General features: G+C 44.0%; 1 protein-coding gene across 1 annotated transcript in view; it reads left to right on the top strand.

The window, feature by feature from the left end:
• moxd1 (monooxygenase, DBH-like 1) overlaps window positions 1–19098 on the top strand; it is a 194527-nt gene that overhangs the window by 157225 nt on the left and 18204 nt on the right. Inside the window, exons 8-9 of the mRNA XM_070884204.1 lie at window positions 15525–15691; window positions 17594–17785. Of these exons, the coding sequence (XP_070740305.1) occupies window positions 15525–15691; window positions 17594–17785 (359 nt within the window). The remainder of the gene's footprint in view (window positions 1–15524; window positions 15692–17593; window positions 17786–19098) is intronic.

Genomic DNA, 19098 nt, shown 5'->3' with positions numbered 1-19098 from the left:
ATGCAGGAAGAATGTTCCCAATGTTGGGGAAGTCCAGAACCAGGGGTCATAGTCTAAGGATAAGGGATAAGCCATTTAGAACCGAGATGAGGAGAAACTTCTTCACCCAGAGAGTGGTGAACCTGTGGAATTCTTTACCACAGAAAGTTGTTGAGGCCAATTCACTAAATATATTCAAAAAGGAGTTAGATGAAGTCCTTACTACTAGGGGGATCAAGGGGTATGGCGAGAAAGCAGGAATGGGGTACTGAAGTTGCATGTTCAGCCATGAACTCATTGAATGGCGGTGCAGGCTAGAAGGGCCGAATGGTCTACTCCTGCACCTAGTTTCTATGTTTCTATGTTTCTACCTTTCCTTAAGTTCAGGACCCTAGTTTCTGAATTAACTGTGTCACTCTCCATCTTAATAAAGAATTCTACAATGTTATGGTCACTCTTCCCCAAGGGGCCTCGCACAACAAGATTGCTAATTAGTCCTTTCTCATTACACATCACCCAGTCTAGGATGGCCAGTTCCCTAGTTGGTTCCTTGACATATTGGTCTAGAAAACCATTCCTAATACATTCCAGGAAATCCTCCTCCACCGCATTGCTACCAGTTTGGTTAGCCCAATCAATATGTAGATTAAAGTCAGCCATGATAAACTGTACCTTTATTGCATGCATCCCTAATTTCTTGTTTGATGCTGTCCCCAGCCTCACTACTACTGTTTGGTGGCTTCTGCCCCTTGGTATTCCGTAGCTCCACCCATACCGATTCCACATCATCCAAGCTAATGTCCTTTCTTACTATTGCATTTGTAAAGTCCAGACCCTGCAATACAGACTTACATAAGGCACATGCTGAAGTCAAGGTCACTCTGGACCTGCACCTTTATTTCACATCTCTCGAGTGCCACACTTGCCTGAGACCTGCCTTTATATACCTGTGTGGAACAGATATGCAGTGTCTCCTGCAAGTGCACCCCTGGTGGTAAAATATGCTTGTGGTTACAGGTCATATCTAGTTACAGTCATGTATAGCATGGTAAGATACAGTTATATACAGTAGTGTGAGATACATGACATCACCCTCCCCCAAGGTCTTATTGTCTTTATAGATTCAGTCTCTCAGGTGGTCTACGCTCTCGCGTGGAGCATCTTAGTTGTGGTTCAGTTGTTTGCCTTGGTGCCTGTTCCTCTTTCGGTGTGATTGCTGGTATCTCGCCTGGGCTGTCTGTTGAGACTGTCCTTTCCTCAGGTTGTTCCCTCTGTCTGTCCACTCGGTGTGGTGTGAGTTCCACATTGTGGTCTGCCTCTGGTTCTGCAGTGTTGTTGGTGAATCTACTTTTTACTTGGTCTACATGCCTCCAGCAGGTTTGGCCATTGTCCATTCGTACAACCAGTTGCCTGTTTCCTTCCTTGCCTGTTACTGTCCCTGCAAGCCATTTGGGACCCCTGCAAAAACACTTTGTCACCTATCTCATTCCACCTCCTTCTCGAATTTCGGTCATGGTACTCAGTTAGCTTCCGGCGCTTTGCCTCAACAATTTCATGTATGTCTGGGAGGATTAATGAGAGCCTAGTCTTTAAGGTATGTTTCATCAATAGTTGCGCGGTGGGGAACCCCAGTCAACGAATGCGGACGAGATCTGTATGCCAGCAGCAGTCGCGACAGGCGGCTCTGCAGCGTGGGACCTTGGATTTTTAGCATGCCTTGTTTAACGATTTGCACTGCTCGCTCTGCCTGGCCATTGGAGACCGGCTTGAACGGTGCCGTCTTAACCGATGCCGTGGTCAACTATAAAATCTTGAAATTCTGCGCTGGTGAAGCACGGCCCATTATCACTGACCAATATGTCAGGAATTTCATGCGTTGCAAACATGGTTCTAAGGCTCTCCACAGTGGTGGAGGTGGTGCTCGAGTTTAAAATGGTGAACTCGATCCACTTTTAAAATGCATCGATGACTACGAGGAACATTTTGCCCATGAATGGGCCCGCATAGTCTACATGCACTCGCGACCACGGTTTGGTGGACCAGGGCCAGGGGCTCAGGGGGGCTTCCCTGGGGGCATTACTGAGTTGGGCACAAATGGTGCACTGCCGGACGCAGAGCTCCAAGTCCGCGTCAATGCCAGGCCACCAGACATGAGATCTGGCTATGGCCTTCATAAGGACGATCCCCGGGTGCTCGCGATGGAGCTCCCAGACAAACGCCTCCCTGCCTCGTAAGGGCATAACTACTCGGCTGCCCCACATCAGGCAGTCTGCCTATAATAATAGTTCATGCATGCGTTTATGGAAAGGTTTGATCTCCTCGGGGCAGGCATCGCGAGCCTCTGCCCAGTCACCAGTTAAAACACATCTTTTGACTAAGGATAACGTGGGGTCGCTGGTCGTCCAGGCTCTGATTTGGCGAGCCCTCATGGGCGAACCTGTGGATTCAAAGGCATTGATTGCCATGACCACCTCACAGACTTGTTCGTCGGACCCTTCCGTGGTCGCCAGGGATAGCCTGCTAAGCACGTCGGCACAGTTGTCTGTGCCTGGACTGTGCCTTATTGTGTAGTCGTAAGACGCCAGCATGAGTGCCCACTGCTGAATGCGCGCCGAGGCGTTGGCGTTTATTGCCTTGCACTCGGACAGCAGGGACGTGAGGGGTTTGTGGTCGGTTTCTAATGCGAACTTGGCCCCGAAAAGGTATTGGTGCATCTTTTTGACACCGTACACGCACGCGAGCGCCTCCTTCTCAACCATACCGTACCCGCGCTCCGCCCGCGAAAGTGACCTGGAGGCATAAGCAATGGGCTGCAATTTACCCGCATCATTGACATGCTGTAAAACGCACTCGACCCCGTACGCTAACGCATCACATGTAAAAACTAGCTTTTTACCTGGGTCAAAAAAGGCTAAAACACTGTTGGAACATAAAAGGTTGCGTGCCTTATTGAAGGCGCGTTCTTGGGCGTCCCCCCAAAACCAATCGCACCCCTTTCTGAGTAGCACGTGGAGAGGCTCCAGCAGTGTGCTCAAGTTCTGCATAAAGTTCCCAAAGTAATTGAATAGCCCGAGAAAGGCGCGCAGTTCCGAGACATTCCGGGGCCTGGGTGCCAGACGAATTGCTTCGGTTTTGGATTCTGTTGGGCGGATTCCATCAGCGGCAATCCTTCTGCCCAAAAATTCAACCTCAGGTGAGAGAAACAGGCACTTGGATTTCTTGACGCGTAGGCCTACCCGATCCAACCGCTTTAGTACTTCCTCCAAATTGGGGAGATGGGAGTCGGTGTCCCTGCCCGTGATATGTCATCTTGAAACACAACCGTCCCCACGATGGACTTGAGCAGACTTTCCATGTTGTGCTGGAATATAGCAGCTGCCAACCTGATGCCGAATGGGCATTGATTGTACATAAAAAGGCCTCGATGTGTGTTGATGATGGTGAGTAGCTTAGACTCTTCGGTCAGTTCTTGCGTCATATAAGCAGATGTGAGATCTAGTTTAGAGAAAAGTTTTCCTCCAGCCAATGTGGCAAATAGGTCCTCCGCTCTGGGCAGCGGGTATTGGTCCTGTAGGGAGACTCTGTTTATGGTAGACTTGTAATCCCCACAGATTCGTACGGATCCATCAGGCTTCATGATGGGACTTGCCCGGTCACTAAATTCCACAGGTGAGATAATGCCTTCCCGCAGAAGCCGGTCCAGTTCGTGTTCAATCTTTTCCCTCATCACATAAAGGCACAGCTCTGGCATCCTGTGTGATGTAGATTTTAACTTTAGCCCCTTTGAAGATGCCCACACCTGGCTAAAAGAGATGTTCAAAACGACTTAGAACTGTTGAGCAGGAGGTCCGTTCCTCTGACGACATGGCGTGAACATCATCCCATTTCCAATTTAGTTTTGCCAGCCAGCTTCTCCCCAACAGTGCTGGGAGATCTCCGGGCACAATCCACAGGGGAAGTTGGTTCACCGTCCCTTTGTGTGTGACTGAGAGCATGGCGCTGCCAAGGACTGGGATGATTTCTTTGGTATAGGTCCTTAGTTTCGTGTCGATCCTTGTGAGTTTTGGTCTGTTGCTTTTGTGCGGCCACAGCTGTTCAAATTGTTGGACACTCATGAGAGATTGACTAACTCCCGTGTCCAGTTCCATGTTGACGGGTATCCCGTTGAGTAGGACCCTCATCATTATTGGAGGCGTCTTGTTGTAAAAACAGTGGACATTGATCGTGTTGACCCGCTGTACCTTGGCGTCCCGGGCACTGTCCCCACCATCTTCTGGTCTGCTTTCCGACCCTTCTGATTCGTATACCAGCCGAGCTGCTGTTTTTCTGCACATGCGGGCCAGATGCCCTATATAGTTGCAGTTTCTGCAAACAGCATGCTGAAATCGACACCCCCTTGTTGAGTGCCTTCCCCCACATCTCCAGCACAGACCGCTTCCATTGTTTCCGAAGGATGAGCTGCGTCTGGCTGATCTCTCTTGAGCTTCTCTCAGTCTGTAGTTGATTGCTCGCATTGTGGGTTGATGAGGTATGAATGGCCGTTCATGTGGCCCTTGATGGCTTCTGGTGCCACTACCTGCTGTTGAAGGCCTGCTCTTCTGTCTTTGTCTGTGTGTGGGGGTAGCGGCTTGTTTCACGCTATGAACCCCTTGTTCCAATGTTTCGTTAGTTGTCGTACCTGCAGTATAGATCAACCTCGTTTCTTCTTCTCCTGCCAAGAATGTCTGTGCGACCAGTGCTGCTGCCTCTAGCATCAAGTTCTTGGTCTCTATAAGCTTTTGGATTATGCCTGTGTGGCCTATTCCTTCAATAAAAAAGTCTCTCAGTACTTCTTTCCTTAGTTCATCGGAGAACTCACATAAACTAGCCAGCCTCCGAAGTTCCGCCACAATGTCGGGTATGCTCTGGCCCACACAGCGCCTGTAGTTGTAGAACCTGTGTCTGGCCATGTGTAGGCTGCTCGCTGGCTTCAGGTGGTCTCTCACCAGTGTGCTCAATTCTTCAAACTTGCAGGTTTCTCGGGTGCCAGCAGGTCCTTCATTAAGGCGTATGTTTTCAAGCCACAGCTGGTCAAGAGATGGGCTCTTCTCTTGTCTGCCTTATCGTCGCCCAACTAGGCTTTGGTTACAAAGCTTTGCTGGAGCCTTTCTATAAAGTCCTCCCAATTGTCTCCAGCATTGTATTTCTCATCTGAGCCATTGGTAGCCATTCTGTAGATTCTGTGATCCCTTAACTCGTCGCCACTGTAAAGTCCTGACCCTGCAATACAGACTTACACGAGGCACATGCTGAAGTCAAGGTCACTCTGGACTGCACCTTTATTTCACAGCTCTCGGGTGCCACACTTGCCTGAGACCTGCCTTTATATACCTGTGTGGAACAGGTATGTAGTATCTCCTGCAAGTGCACCCTGGTGGTAAAGTATGCTTGTGGTTACAGGTCATATCTAGTTACAGTCATGTATAGCATGGTAAGATACAGCTATATACAGTAGTGTGAGATACATGACAGCATTAATTTCCTCTTTAATCTGCCTCCTTTTCCTTTCTGTCTATGCTTCCTAAATGTTGAATACCCCTGGATGTTGAGTTCCCAGCCTTGGTCACCCTGGAGCCATGTCTCCATGATGCCAATTACATCATACCCGTTAACTGCTATTTGCGCAGTTAACTCGTCCACCTTATTCCGAATACTCCTCGCATTTGAAGCAGGCATGATCATAATAGATTTAAATTGGGGTACTATGATGTCTTTAGAATCCTGATGCCATCTTAGAATGAGCCTCACTGCATATACTGCTTCTTGAACACGCTCGTTATTCATGGGCGATAAAGGACCAGTTTGACCGCTAGTCATTTGATCACTGAAATTGTTAGGTAGATATCTTGCTTGCATTTTTTTTGATGACAGAAGAATCTGTATTTATTGTAGTTGCTGCATAACTTTCAGGTAGTTCAAGGAAGTGTTAACTACATTAGAAGATGGGAATCCTTTTAGTCACTCTGCTCTAATTTGAAGAAGAGGACTTATTTCCTGGGCTTGACTTGCTCCACCAGCCTCTCTCCATGGCAACATTGTAAAGACAGGGTGCCCTGGCTGTTGACATTCTTCTTTCAGCGCATACAAATGCGTTTTCCACTAATCACCACTAAAAAGAGATTCAGACTGGATTTAAGAATCATGAGGACCAAATGCTCTCCCAAACTGAACTGCCTATGAGCGATGCGATTCGCTCTGGTAGCTTGCTTATCATGTATAACTGAGGCCCGACCATCAACGTGGTTCAGGCTTTGTGCTGATCTCATCGGATGGGCAGTGCAATTGTTCTAACCACAACTGACCCAATATGTGCTCCACACCAAAATCAAGGCTCATATATTTTCTTAGTATTAGATTGTGAGTAGTTTTGCTAATTACCAAAATGTTGCTAAAGTATATTTTATTCATAGATAGTAGAGCATATACAAATATACTTAGATATGGTGCAAATTAAAATATGTATGTTTCCTTTAATATATCCAGCTTAGTTTTCTCAGCTCCTCTGCCAGTTTCCATGCTAGCTTATGAATGGAATCACCCACTTGACAGCAGATGAGGCCAAGCTAAATGCAATCTTCTCAGTAAAGTGTCAATGGATACTTTTACATAGAGTAGGTACCAGCTAATTGTTAGGTTGTTTGAAGAATCGTTGTTTAGTAACTTGAGTATCAAATAATGTAAACACAGATGTATTAACTATTTCTCACATTATAGCCTAAATTCTCTATCAAGTACTTTAATGCTGTTGATAGATTTTGAAAATAAATTGCTCTGGCATTAAAATCTAGTTGTAATGGGCCCAAATTTCCGCCCTCTGTAAGAACGGCGCACCTCAATAAGGTGCGCCAATTTTCTTGAATAAAAAGGGCGCCGAAAACTTACCTTGTGATTCTCCAGTCTCCTCAGGACGTCTTTGTGCTCGGCGTGGTGCAACACAAGTGGTCAGGGGCGGAGCCAGGTCCTGGCCCTGAAAACAGGGCCGGGACCTCTGCACATGCGCGCTAGAGTGTGCGCGCATGTGCAGTAGCTCCTCGCCCCCGAGGCTGCGTGGGAGGGGCCCGAAGCACACCGCCCCTAGCCCTGGCCGAATGGCTCCCAGGGCGAAGATCGGACTCAGGCCTCCCTCCCTCCCTCCCTCCCTCCCTCCCATTCAGCTCCCGCTCACCTTCCCCTCCCTCCCTCCCGCTCACCTTCCTCCCCCTCCCTCCCGTTCAGCCGTTCCCCCCTCCTCACCCCCCCTCCGCGTCCTCGGCGGGGCTCGCCTGCCCAGCATCTTGCTGGGGGCAGCCCCGCCCAAAGTCTTCGGCAGCCCTCGGCGGGGCCCGTTCAACCTCACTCTCCTCTCCCCCCCTCTCCACTCCCTCCCCCCTCTCCCCCACCCCCCTCCACTAACCCTCTTCCTCACTCACCCCTCTTCTCTCCCCCTCTCCTCTCCCCACTTCCTCTCCTCCTCTCCCCTCCTCCTCTCCTCCTCTCCTCCTCCTCTCCTCTCCTCCTCTCCTCTCCCCTCCTCCTCTCCCCTCCTCCACCTGCCTCCTCTCCTCTTGCCTCCTCCTCTCCTCTTGCCCTCTCCTCTCCCCGCCCTCCTCTCCTCTCCGCCCTTCCTCTCCTCTCTCCCCCCTCTCCTCTCCCCTCCTCCTCTCCTCCCACTCCTCTTCCCCCCCATCTCTCCTCCCGTCCTCTCCTCTCCTCTCCTCCCCCTATCCTCTCCTCTCCCCCCCCTCCTTCCCCCCTCCTTTCCCCCCCCTCCCCCTCCCTTTCCCTCCTCCCCTACCCCCTCCCCCTCCTCCTCTCCTTTCATCCCCCCTCCCTCTCCCCCCTCCTACCCTTCACTGTCAGAAACACAGAGAGACACTGACAGAGAGAGCGAGAGAGAGACACTGACAGAGAGAGAGAGACACTGACAGAGAGAGCGAGAGAGAGACACTGACAGAGAGAGAGAGACACTGACAGAGAGAGCAAGAGAGAGACACTGACAAAGACAGAGAGACTGGGGGGGGCTCAGTCTCAGCATGCTGTTGGAGGTCTCCCCGTGCTGCAGTCAGTGAGAAGAAACTTAATTTTTTATTTATTGATTGATTTTTTATTTAAAACATTTTTTAAAATTTTTTTGGATTGATTTATTGGTTGATTTATTGATTTATTTATCATTTATTATTGATGATGGCTCTTTATTGGTAAAAGTGAAGTGTTTAATGTTTGTAAACCCCCCCATCTCTCGTTTCCAACACCTGATTTATAAGTGTAGGCAAGGTTTTTCTGAGCGTACAAAAATCTACACTTACTCCATTCTAAGTTAGTTTGGAATAAGTTTTCGCTGCCTAAACTTGTAAAACAGGCCTAAGTGGCTGGACACGCCCCATTTTGAAAAAAAAATCTGTTCTAAAATGAAACTATTCTAACTCACTAGAACTGGAGCAAACTAAATGCCGAGATTTGCAATTTCTAAGATGCTCCATTCTAAACTAGTTTCTCCAAAAAAATAGGAGCAACTCAGGCCGAAACTTGAGCCAATGTCTTTACATCTGGGGAACATGTGTGATTTTTATAGCACTATCATTCTCATGAATACAATATTTATATTACTTCAGTACAGTAAGTCTTTTGACAATTTTAGAAAAAAAATCATTTGCTGTAACTGAATATTTATTGTCAGTATCCTGGGGCAAGATTCTAATCAGTATTTAGATGTCTTAAATTGGTACACTGCTTTGAAAGGCAGTGGAATATATGTAGTTAAACTAAGTTAATTGAACTGAACATAGATTAGAATCAAATTTATGATCTCTTGGAATCAGAAAAGGCAGTTACAAAGACATTATTCTTTGAATAATAAGAAATAAAGTAATTTCTGCTACCAAAAGGAATGGAAACACTTTCTATACATTGGGAGGTGAACTGTTTGAAAAATGATGTAGCTTTTTAGTTTTGCAACTTTGTATTTGGTTAAGCCAGGGAGAAGACGGTTGAGGAGGACAATAATTTCAGCGCAATGCGCATGCGCTGAAAACCGGCTTTTCCGATCTGTCAAGCTGGAGCTTGACAGATCGTAGACAGATCGGGAACGTGGACATTTGTACGTGCAAATTTCAAATATTTACGCATACAAATGTCCTCAAAAATCTTGCGCCTGAAAAAGCAGGTGCATAGCCTACGTTTACAGGCGCTAGTGTTTTAAAGCACTCAAAAAACATATAAAAATACAGTTATGAAAACATATTTTATTGTTAAAAACCCTCCCCACTACGGTAAGTTTATTTTAAGGCATAATTAAAAAAATTATTTTAAAAATCGGGAAAATATTTTTTATTATAAGACATTAATAACTTTAATTTAAATTAATCTTAAATATGTAGTGTATATTTTCTATTTTTTATTACTGTTTTTGGTGTTTGGGGAGTTTTCTCATTCATAGTTTGAATGAGGAGTTCGGACTTACGAAACTCCTATTACTATGAATGAGAATATACTATATCTGATTGGCTGCCCAGAGACATGTGACTCCAGCTCCAGGCCTGTGCACATCCTGACGTGTATGCGCTGCGATGCGCAGCAAGAGAAGGCTTGTACATCGGAAAGTCGAGCAGGTGCAGCACCTTCAACTAGGTGCGTATCTTTTCTCTAAAATCTAGTCGAACGCCCGCGGGAAGAAGAAAGCGGAATTTCTGGGCCAATATTTCTCTTCACATAGGAGTACATCTCAGGGCACTTAACAGTGAGGGGAAAGAGGACATTGAGTGAGGATAGGAGAAATTAAGTAGTAGACCAAAACACTACAAAAAGATTGCATTTTATGACATTTTTGAAAGATTTCAGAAATTTAGGGGGAGTTTCAGAGCACAGGGATCTAATGACTGAAAGATTACTATTGAAGGTAGAGTGGAAGTAGAGGGCAAAGAGTGAACTAGCGTTGGAGGATTAGAGAGTGACTGCTAGATTATACAATTGTAGAATGAGGAGGGGACAGGGGTGATAATGAAGGGACTTTAATAACAAGGATCTTAAAATATGCTGGGGACAAGAACAAGGATATAGTGCAGCTTTGTAAGAACAACTGTAATGCAAGTACTGGATGTAGCATGCAAGAGGCCAGGGATAGAAACATAGAAACATAGAAAATAGGTGCAGGAGTAGGCCATTCGGCCCTTCGAGCCTGCACCGCCATTCAATGAGTTCATGGCTGAACATGCAACTTCAGTTCCCCATTCCTGCTTTCTCGCCATACCCCTAGATCCCCATAGTAGTAAGGACTACATCTAACTCCTTTTTGAATATATTTAGTGAATTGGCCTCAACAACTTCCTGTGGAAGAGAATTCCACAGGTTCACCACTCTCTGGGTGAAGAAGTTTCTCCTCATCTCGGTCCTAAATGGCTTACCTCTTATCCTTAGTCTGTGACCCCTGGTTCTGGACTTCCACAACATTGGGAACATTCTTCCTGCATCTAACCTGTCTATTCCTGTCAGAATTTTAAACGTTTCTATGAGATCACCTCTCATTCTTCTGAACTCCAGTGAATACAAGCCCAGTTGACCCAGTCTTTCTTGATATGTCAGTCCCGCCATCCCGGGAATCAGTCTGGTGAACCTTCGCTGCACTGCCTCAATAGCAAGAATGTCCTTCCTCAAGTTAGGAGACCAAAACTGTACACAATACTCCAGGTGTGGCCTGTACAACTGTAGTAACACCTCCCTGCCCCTGTACTCAAATCCCCTCGTTATGAAGGCCAACATGACATTTGGTTTCTTAACCGCCTGCTGTACCTGCATGCCAACCTTCAATGACTGATGTACCATGACACCCAGGTCTCGTTGCACCTCCCCTTTTCCTAATCTGTCACCATTCAGATAATAGTCTGTCTCTCTGTTTTTACCACCAAAGTGGATAACCTCACATTTATCCACATTGTACTTCATCTGCCATGCATTTTCCCACTCACCTAACCTATCCAAGTCACTCTGCAGCCTCATAGCATCCTCCTCGCAGCTCACACTGCCACCCAACTTAGTGTCATCTGCAATTTTGGAGATACTACATTTAATCCCCTCATCTAAATCATTAATGTACAATGTAAACAGCTGGGGCCCCAGCACAGAACCTTGTGGTACCCCACTAGTCACTGCCTGCCATTCTGAAAAGTACCCATTTACTCCTACTCTTTGCTTCCTGTCTGCCAACCAGTTCTCAATCCACGTCAGCACACTACCCCCAATCCCACGTGCTTTAACTTTGCACATTAATCTCTTGTGTGGGACCTTGTCGAAAGCCTTCTGAAAGTCCAAATACCCCACACCAACAGGTTCTCCCTTGTCCACTCTACTGGAAACATCCTCAAAAAATTCCAGAAGATTTGTCAAGCATGATTTCCCTTTCACAAATCCATGCTGACTTGGACCTATCATGTCACCTCTTTCCAAATGTGCTGCTATGACATCCTTAATAATTGATTCCATCATTTTACCCACTCCCGATGTCAGGCTGACCGGTCTATAATTCCCTGTTTTCTCTCTCCTTCCTTTTTTAAAAAGTGGGGTTACATTGGCTACCCTCCACTTGATAGGAACTGATCCAGAGTCTATGGAATGTTGGAAAATGACTGTCAATGTATCCGCTATTTTCAAGGCTACCGCCTTAAGTACTCTGGGATGCAGTCCATCAGGCCCTGGGGATTTATCGGCCTTCAATCCCATCAATTTCCCCAACACAATTTCCCGACTAATAAGGATTTCCCTCAGTTCCTCCTTCTTACTAGACCCTCGGGCCCTTTTATATCCGGAAGGTTGTTTCTGTCCTCCTTAATGAATACCGAACCAAAGTACTTGTTCAATTGGTCTGCCATTTCTTTGTTCCCAGTTATGACTTCCCTGATTCTGACTGCAGGTGACCTACGTTTGTCTTTACTAAGCTTTTTCTCTTTACATATCTATAGAAGCTTTTGCAGTCTGTCTTAATGTTCCCTGCAAGCTTCCTCTCATACTCTATTTTCCCTGCCCTAATCAAACCCTTTGTCCTCCTCTGCTGAGTTCTAAATTTCTCCCATTCCCCGGGTTTGTTGCTATTTCTGGCCAATTTGTATGCCACTTCCTTGGCTTTAATACTATCCCTGATTTCCCTTGATAGCCACGGTTGAGCCACCTTCCCTTTTTTATTTTTACGCCAGACAGGAATGTACAATTGTTGTAGTTCATCCATGCGGTCTCTAAATGTCTGCCATTGCCCATCCACAGTCAACCCCTTAAGTATCATTCACCAATCTATCCTAGCCAATTCAAGTCTCATACCTTCAAAGTTACCCTTCTTTAAGTTCTGGACCATGGTCTCTGAATTAACTGTTTCATTCTCCATCCTAATGTAGAATTCCACCATATTATGGTCACTCTTTCCCAAGGGGCCTCGCACAATGAGATTGCTAATTAATCCTCTCTCATTACACAACACCCAGTCTAAGATGGCCTCCCCCCTAGTTGGTTCCTCGACATATTGGTCTAGAAAACCATCCCTTATGCACTCCAGGAAATCCTCCTCCACCGTATTGCTTCCAGTTTAGTTAGCCCAATCTATATGCATATTACAGTCACCCATGATAACTGCTGCACCTTTATTGCATGCACCCCTAATTTCCTGTTTGATGCCATCCCCAACATCACTACTACTGTTTGGAGGTCTGTACACAACTCCCACTAACGTTTTTTGCCCTTTGGTGTTCTGCAGCTCTACCCATATGGATTCCGCACCATCCAAGCTAATGTCCTTCCTAACTATTGCATTAATCTCCTCTTTAACCAGCAATGCTACCCCACCTCCTTTTCCTTTTATTCTATCCTTCCTGAATGTTGAATACCCTTGGATGTTGAGTTCCCAGCCCTGACTATCTCTGGAGCCACGTCTCTGTAATCCCAATCACATCATATCTGTTAACATCTATTTGCACAGTTAATTCATCCACCTTATTACGGATACTCCTTGCATTAAGATGCAAAGCCTTCAGGCTTGTTTTTTAACACCCTTTGTCCTTTTAGAATTATGATGTAGTGTGGCCCTTTTTGTTTCTTGCCTTTGTTTACTCGGCCTTCCACTATTGCTTTTTACTTTTCTACCATCTGTTTCTGACTCCATATTACTTCGCCCTGTCTCGCTGCATAGGTTCCCATCCTCCTGCCATATTAGTTTAAACACTCCCGAACTGCATTAGCAAATGTTACCCCCATAGAGTTTTTTAAATTAATTGCCATTTGTCAGAGAAGGGGAACCAGGTGAGGGCATTTAAAAAGTGATTATTTTACATAATAAAGGCATGGATTAGGGTTTGGGGTAGTGGAGGAAATGTTCTCAAAGATAAATGGCACAATAAAGGAGATTAAGATAAAGTACAGAGTCTCAAAATAACTACCGCCTTGTGTAAAGTGAAACATTTTAAAATTCTGCTGTGGTATAAAATTATGATTATAGTTTGCTTTGGGATGGATAGTTAAAAAAAAAAGCAAGAATGCATTGAATTAAATACTCAAGTTTGAAGGTAAAGTGGTGGCACAGTAACCTTAACATGCAGTGGTGGATTACAGGTGCGCAGTCACAATTCCCAATATACTGAATTATTCGCCTCATACTGAATTCCTTATCTCAACCATGACACCATGAGGAGGTGCTATGCAGAACCAGTGAATTCCTCACTGAGAGTGGGATTAATCCTAGAGCATATTCGTACAATTTCTAGCTGACCCTAGAGCTGAATTGGTGGAAACATGGTGCAGATGCCTTATACACCATCTCAATCTGTTGTGGCATATAGTGTGGACACCCCAGTAAAAAAGGGAAGGAAATATTTTAAAAGTGTCTCCCCAAAAACAAAACTTTGAAAATAATTGACAAAGTGAGGTTAAAAAAAAAATCTATAAATCATTAAAGAAAAATGTATCTTTTTTCAAGTACAAGGCAAACAATTAAAGTTGGAGTTTAAAATTACAACAATGTCCAATCTAGATAGAGCATCGTGAGCATAATTGCATTCCAAGTCTAACATTCCTATACCTGTATAAGTATAATACTTCTTGGTAAACAATCTGCACAGAGAGTACATTTTGGTTTAAGAGACTGTGAAAATATATGCCTGTTGTCATTCAGTGCCTTACATTTCGAAATGCCTGTTATGTTTATCTTATTTTTAAATTCATTCTTGGGATGTGGGTGAGCTGGCAAAGCCATCATTTAGGGCCCAAGTTTCCACATGATTCGCGCCTGATTTTTAGGAGCAACTGGTGGAGAACGGACTATTTTAGAAATCGCAATTCTGCAAATTTTTTTTTCTGCAGTTCTAGTCAGGTAGAACAGTTCTAGTCGCGGGTCTCGGGTCTTGGTCGGGGCGGGGGGGGGGAGCGGGTGTCGGGTCGGGGCGGGGGGGGAGAGCGGGTGTCGGGGCGGGGGGTGGGGGGGGAGCGGGTCTCGGGTGTCGGTCGGGGCGGGGGGGAGCGGGTGTCGGGTGTCGGGGGGGGGGTGAGCGGGTGTCGGGTCGGGTCTGGTCGGCGGGGGGAGCAGGAGCTGGCCGTGGGAGGAGCCTCATTCACGCAGCCCCAGTGAGGCCATTCAGCCAGGGCTAGGGGCTGCGTGCTTCGGGCCCCTCCCACACAGTTCGGCGCCTGGAGCTACTGCACTTGCGTGCCCACTGTAGCGCGCATGTGCAGAGGTCCCGGCACTGTTTTCAACGCCGGGACCTGGCTCCGCCCCCCCCACAGCTCGTGCCGGCTGCGCCGAGTGCCACAGGACCTGTAAGTCGGTGGAGAATACCGAGGATTTTTTTAGGCGCCGTTTTAGGCGCGAGAAACGGGCGCCCAGCTCGGAGGGGCGCCCGTTTTTTTTCTTGTGGAAACTTGGGCCCTTAGTGTCTATTCCTTGTTACCCTGAGAAGGTGCAGATGGTAGCAGTTTGCTCGAATTGAGTGGCTTGCTTGGCAGTTAAGAGTCTGGAGACGCATACAGGCCAGACCAGAAAGGACGGCAGATTTCCTTTCCTTATGAACCAGATGGGTTTTTATGATAATCTGACAAAATTTTACTAAATTACTAACTTTTACCAATACCATCTTTTTATTTTCAGATTTAAAAAAAATTACATATATGAATTCAAATTCTCATGGTGGGATTTAAACTCACGTTCTCTGGATTATTAGTCTATGCCTCTGGATTACTCCAGTTTCATAACCACTACACTACCATAGCCCTCTGTGAAGTAAATAATATTGTGTCAATCTAATTTATACATTTTTTTACATCACTTCTGTTACCATTATGATTGCGCTGTGCTGTAGGACTGTATTAAGTATATATAATGACATATGAGGAAGCTTATTTAATGAACAAAGTATATCTCTGGAAAAGTCAGTTTCACCTTTTGTTCAAACAATTAAAAGTAATAGTAATTGGATTGAGGTGAATGAATCTTATTAGTTGGATAAAGTTCGTCCAAGTTTTGGTTTTTGATTTGTCCACTTTACCATTGTTTATTTCTGTAGGATATATAGACAGCTCCGGTTTAAAACTGCTCTACACATCTGTGTTGAGGAAATATGATGCTGGAGTTATTGAAACTGGTGTCTGGATCAGTCTTTACCATATGATACCACCCGATATGTCAAACTATATTTCACAAGGTTATTGCACCATGGAATGCCTGCAGGAGGTAAGTTCCCATATTGTCTGATAAGAACTGACATTTATTTCAGAATTATGCCTAAAACAAAATGGAATCTGGTTATATGTTAATTCATATGATGAGATTGCTTTTATCTTTAGCAACTGATAGAAAAGAGGCATGTAGCTGAGTTGTGAGCTGCAGGGTGTCTGTCCTCGTATAACAACTTCAGCCTTAATCAGAGAGAGGTTACTGTTTACTGTGCCAGTGTGAAATTTGTGAAACTAAGTTAGTACCAAATTTATTTGCTCTATATAGTACTGGTTCTGGGATTTCTTGTGCCTCTGTAAGGATGTTTGACCATCTCCTCACATTTGTGTACACATACAAATTTAACACATTTAGAACTACAATAAACTTCTTGTAGTTAGCTCAGAATATTGCCTTTTATCTTTTTATTGGTAATTATAGTTTTAATTTACTAAAGTTTTCAAAATGCCACATGATTGTGACATTTGAATCATAAATGAAGGCAGTTCTAAACCATTTATGAAAGGAAGAAACTTATATTTGATGTGGTAAATTAAAAAAATATTTATATATATAAAAATCTGGCATATTTAGTAGGGCACATAATTTTTTAATGTATTAGGACACAAAACAATCTAAGTGTCTCACACTTTCCAAGCCTATCTATATATTATTAACAATCCTCCTGTGCACATTAACCTTACTTCTCGTGTCATACTTTTATAATAGAAAATAATGGTAGTACTCTAAGCATATTTATATTTCAGCATCATGAATTATTGATGAACCAACTGAATCAATTAAAATGTCTTTTGAATACATTTTTGACCATCTAATGTTTTTCAATATTTGAAAATTCTAATGTCCACAGTAAGGTTTTAAACAAAATGAAAATATGTCACAAAACTACATATTCCACAATTATGTAATTAAACTTACCAAATTGATTGTGTTATGTGTCTTTTAATATCTTGATCATAGTTTTTCTTTGAAGACCTCAACTACTCCCAAAAGCCTGGTGCTATGTTGTTTATTGTTTTCTATCAGGCCCCGTCTCACCAAGTGTTTGCTCAAACACATGGGCATAATGAGGCTACTCGTTTATAGTTTTCACAGAATAATGACATTTAGTTCCCAAAGCACCAGTAATAATCACAGAATACTATGTAATTAAATGTAATTTGACTTATTTAGAGCCATAAATTGGTGGAGGTAATGACCATATAAAACAGTATAGCCTTTGACTCACCAGGAACAATGCCATTGAAGACAGCTCATCGTCATAGGCAGTCCCTCGAATCAAGGAAGACTTGCTTCGACTCTAAAAATAATCCTTAGGTGGCTGTACAGTCCAATATGGGAACCACAGTCCCTGTCACAGGTGGGACATATAGTCGTTGATGGAAGGGGTGCTGCACGCTCTTTCCGCTGCCTGTGCTTGATTTCTGCATGCTCTCGGCAATGAGACTCGAGGTGCTCAGCGCCCTCCCCGATGCACTTCCTCCACTTAGGGCAGTCTTTGGCCAGGTAGTATTACCAAAGTAGTATCGTAAGCACTTGCTACCTCCTGCACTTCTGTTACACTTCAAGTGCAGGAAAAGAAAATAACCTGAGCCAGGATATCTGCAGTGTCTTTACTGAAATCTATGCAAATTCACCTAATGTTTACTTAATAGCTCCAGCCTCTTTGTGTGAATCCAGAGTTTACTTAACAGCAATAGGACTTTGTAAGCCTATAGAGACAATTATGGCCCCTTCTACAAAGGAATTTCTTATGAATGCACTGATGTTTTTAGTTACTGGTATCACAACACAATTCCAATGCTTTAATTGCGAAAGCCACAATTTTGTCTAGAAGGCTGGGCAAGAAATCTGTTGGTACTTTCCGTATTGTCTGAAGAAATATTTTTTGTCACACAGGCTTTGTCTCAGGAAAAAGCATCTGGGATCCATGTATTTGCGGTTCTTCTCCATTCACATCTTGCAGGACGAGCCCTAAGAACAAGACATTTCAGAAACAGTGTAGAGCAACCTCTTCTTGCACACGATGATGAGTTTGACTTTAATTTTCAAGAATTCCGCCATTTGAAAGAGGAAAGGGTTCTTCTGCCGGTATGTTTTTTTTTATCTTTGGCTTAGTTTCATGTTGCAATGAGCAGAAAAATTAACTGTTTCCATATCTTTGTAGCAATATAGGAAAGTAATTAATATGAACTTACAAGTTAGTGGGTACTTGAGAAAAAAAACTCGCCTCACTAATGGAGTTGCCCTTGCAGTTAGTATTATTTGTGATTGGGGAGGAGGTGCAAAGGTTGTACTGTTTAGTGATTAGGGTGAAAACTGTTGGGTCTAGTGCACATCTCTCACATCACACCTAAGGCATCACACCAGCAAGTGTAGTCTTAGCATTGTTATAATGCAGAGCATCACACTATGCAATGTTACATATCCATTGAGCCAAGATTAGTTCTTGACAAAAATTAGCACTTATCTGATAAATTACCAATCAAATATCTGTGACTAAATATGAATAAATCAAAAAGTAGTAAACGTACCAATGAGGAATGAAAAAACTGAGCAATCCAATTACTCAGTTTTTTTCGAAGTTACCATTTACTGATCAGTAGGTACTGCAAAACCAAACCAGCCAAATTGCTCAAACAATGTCTTCATTCTGTGCCGTTCATTTCTCTTCTTCACTCTCGGGCAGGTCTATGCAGCTCAGAATAACAGGGTAGTCGTTCCAATTGGTCTCACTCAATTAACAAGCATATAGTCAGCATATCCGATATTTCCCCTCCCCAAATTTCTCAGAAAGCACAGAGTAATTGAAATTATTTTCACTTTTCTACAGTTCAACCTCTGAATAACCTTGATTTAATATTGCTTAATGATATTTTAAATTCAAGTTTACTCAATGGATATGTAACGTTGCACAGTGTGATGCTCTACATTTTTTAGAAAAAAACCTGCTCCTTCACAATGGAAGCAGCGTGAGCCTGGAGCAGTCAGAGAGAGTTTGAAAAAAAGCTGCTCCCTGACAACGGAGGCAGCGCGAGCCTGGAGCCATAACAGGTCCTGTCAAGGGGACAAAATGAGAAATAAAAAGGAATGAAATTATGACATCACAAGGATGCAGGGTAGTGATTGGTTCTTCCATATTAATTGAATCACTGGACAGAGAATTTTAAAGAAAACTAAAAACTGATTTAATTTGCTTCAATTGCTGATTTTCTAATTTTTTAAACTTAATTTATAATTATTGTATATATTTAATTTTGTTTAATTATAATTAATCTTTATGATACTGATTTTACTATTGTATACTCCTCATTGTATTATTTACAATGTAATTTGAATTTCTTTTTTTTTCCGTTTTTTTGCCTGTGTCTATCTGCGTGCACATGTTGGCTGCCCCTTCAGAC

This window comes from Pristiophorus japonicus, chromosome 7, assembly GCF_044704955.1.
Source record: "Pristiophorus japonicus isolate sPriJap1 chromosome 7, sPriJap1.hap1, whole genome shotgun sequence".
Classification (NCBI taxonomy): Eukaryota; Metazoa; Chordata; class Chondrichthyes; family Pristiophoridae; genus Pristiophorus; species Pristiophorus japonicus.
This window is presented reverse-complemented; position numbering and strand designations above follow the sequence as displayed.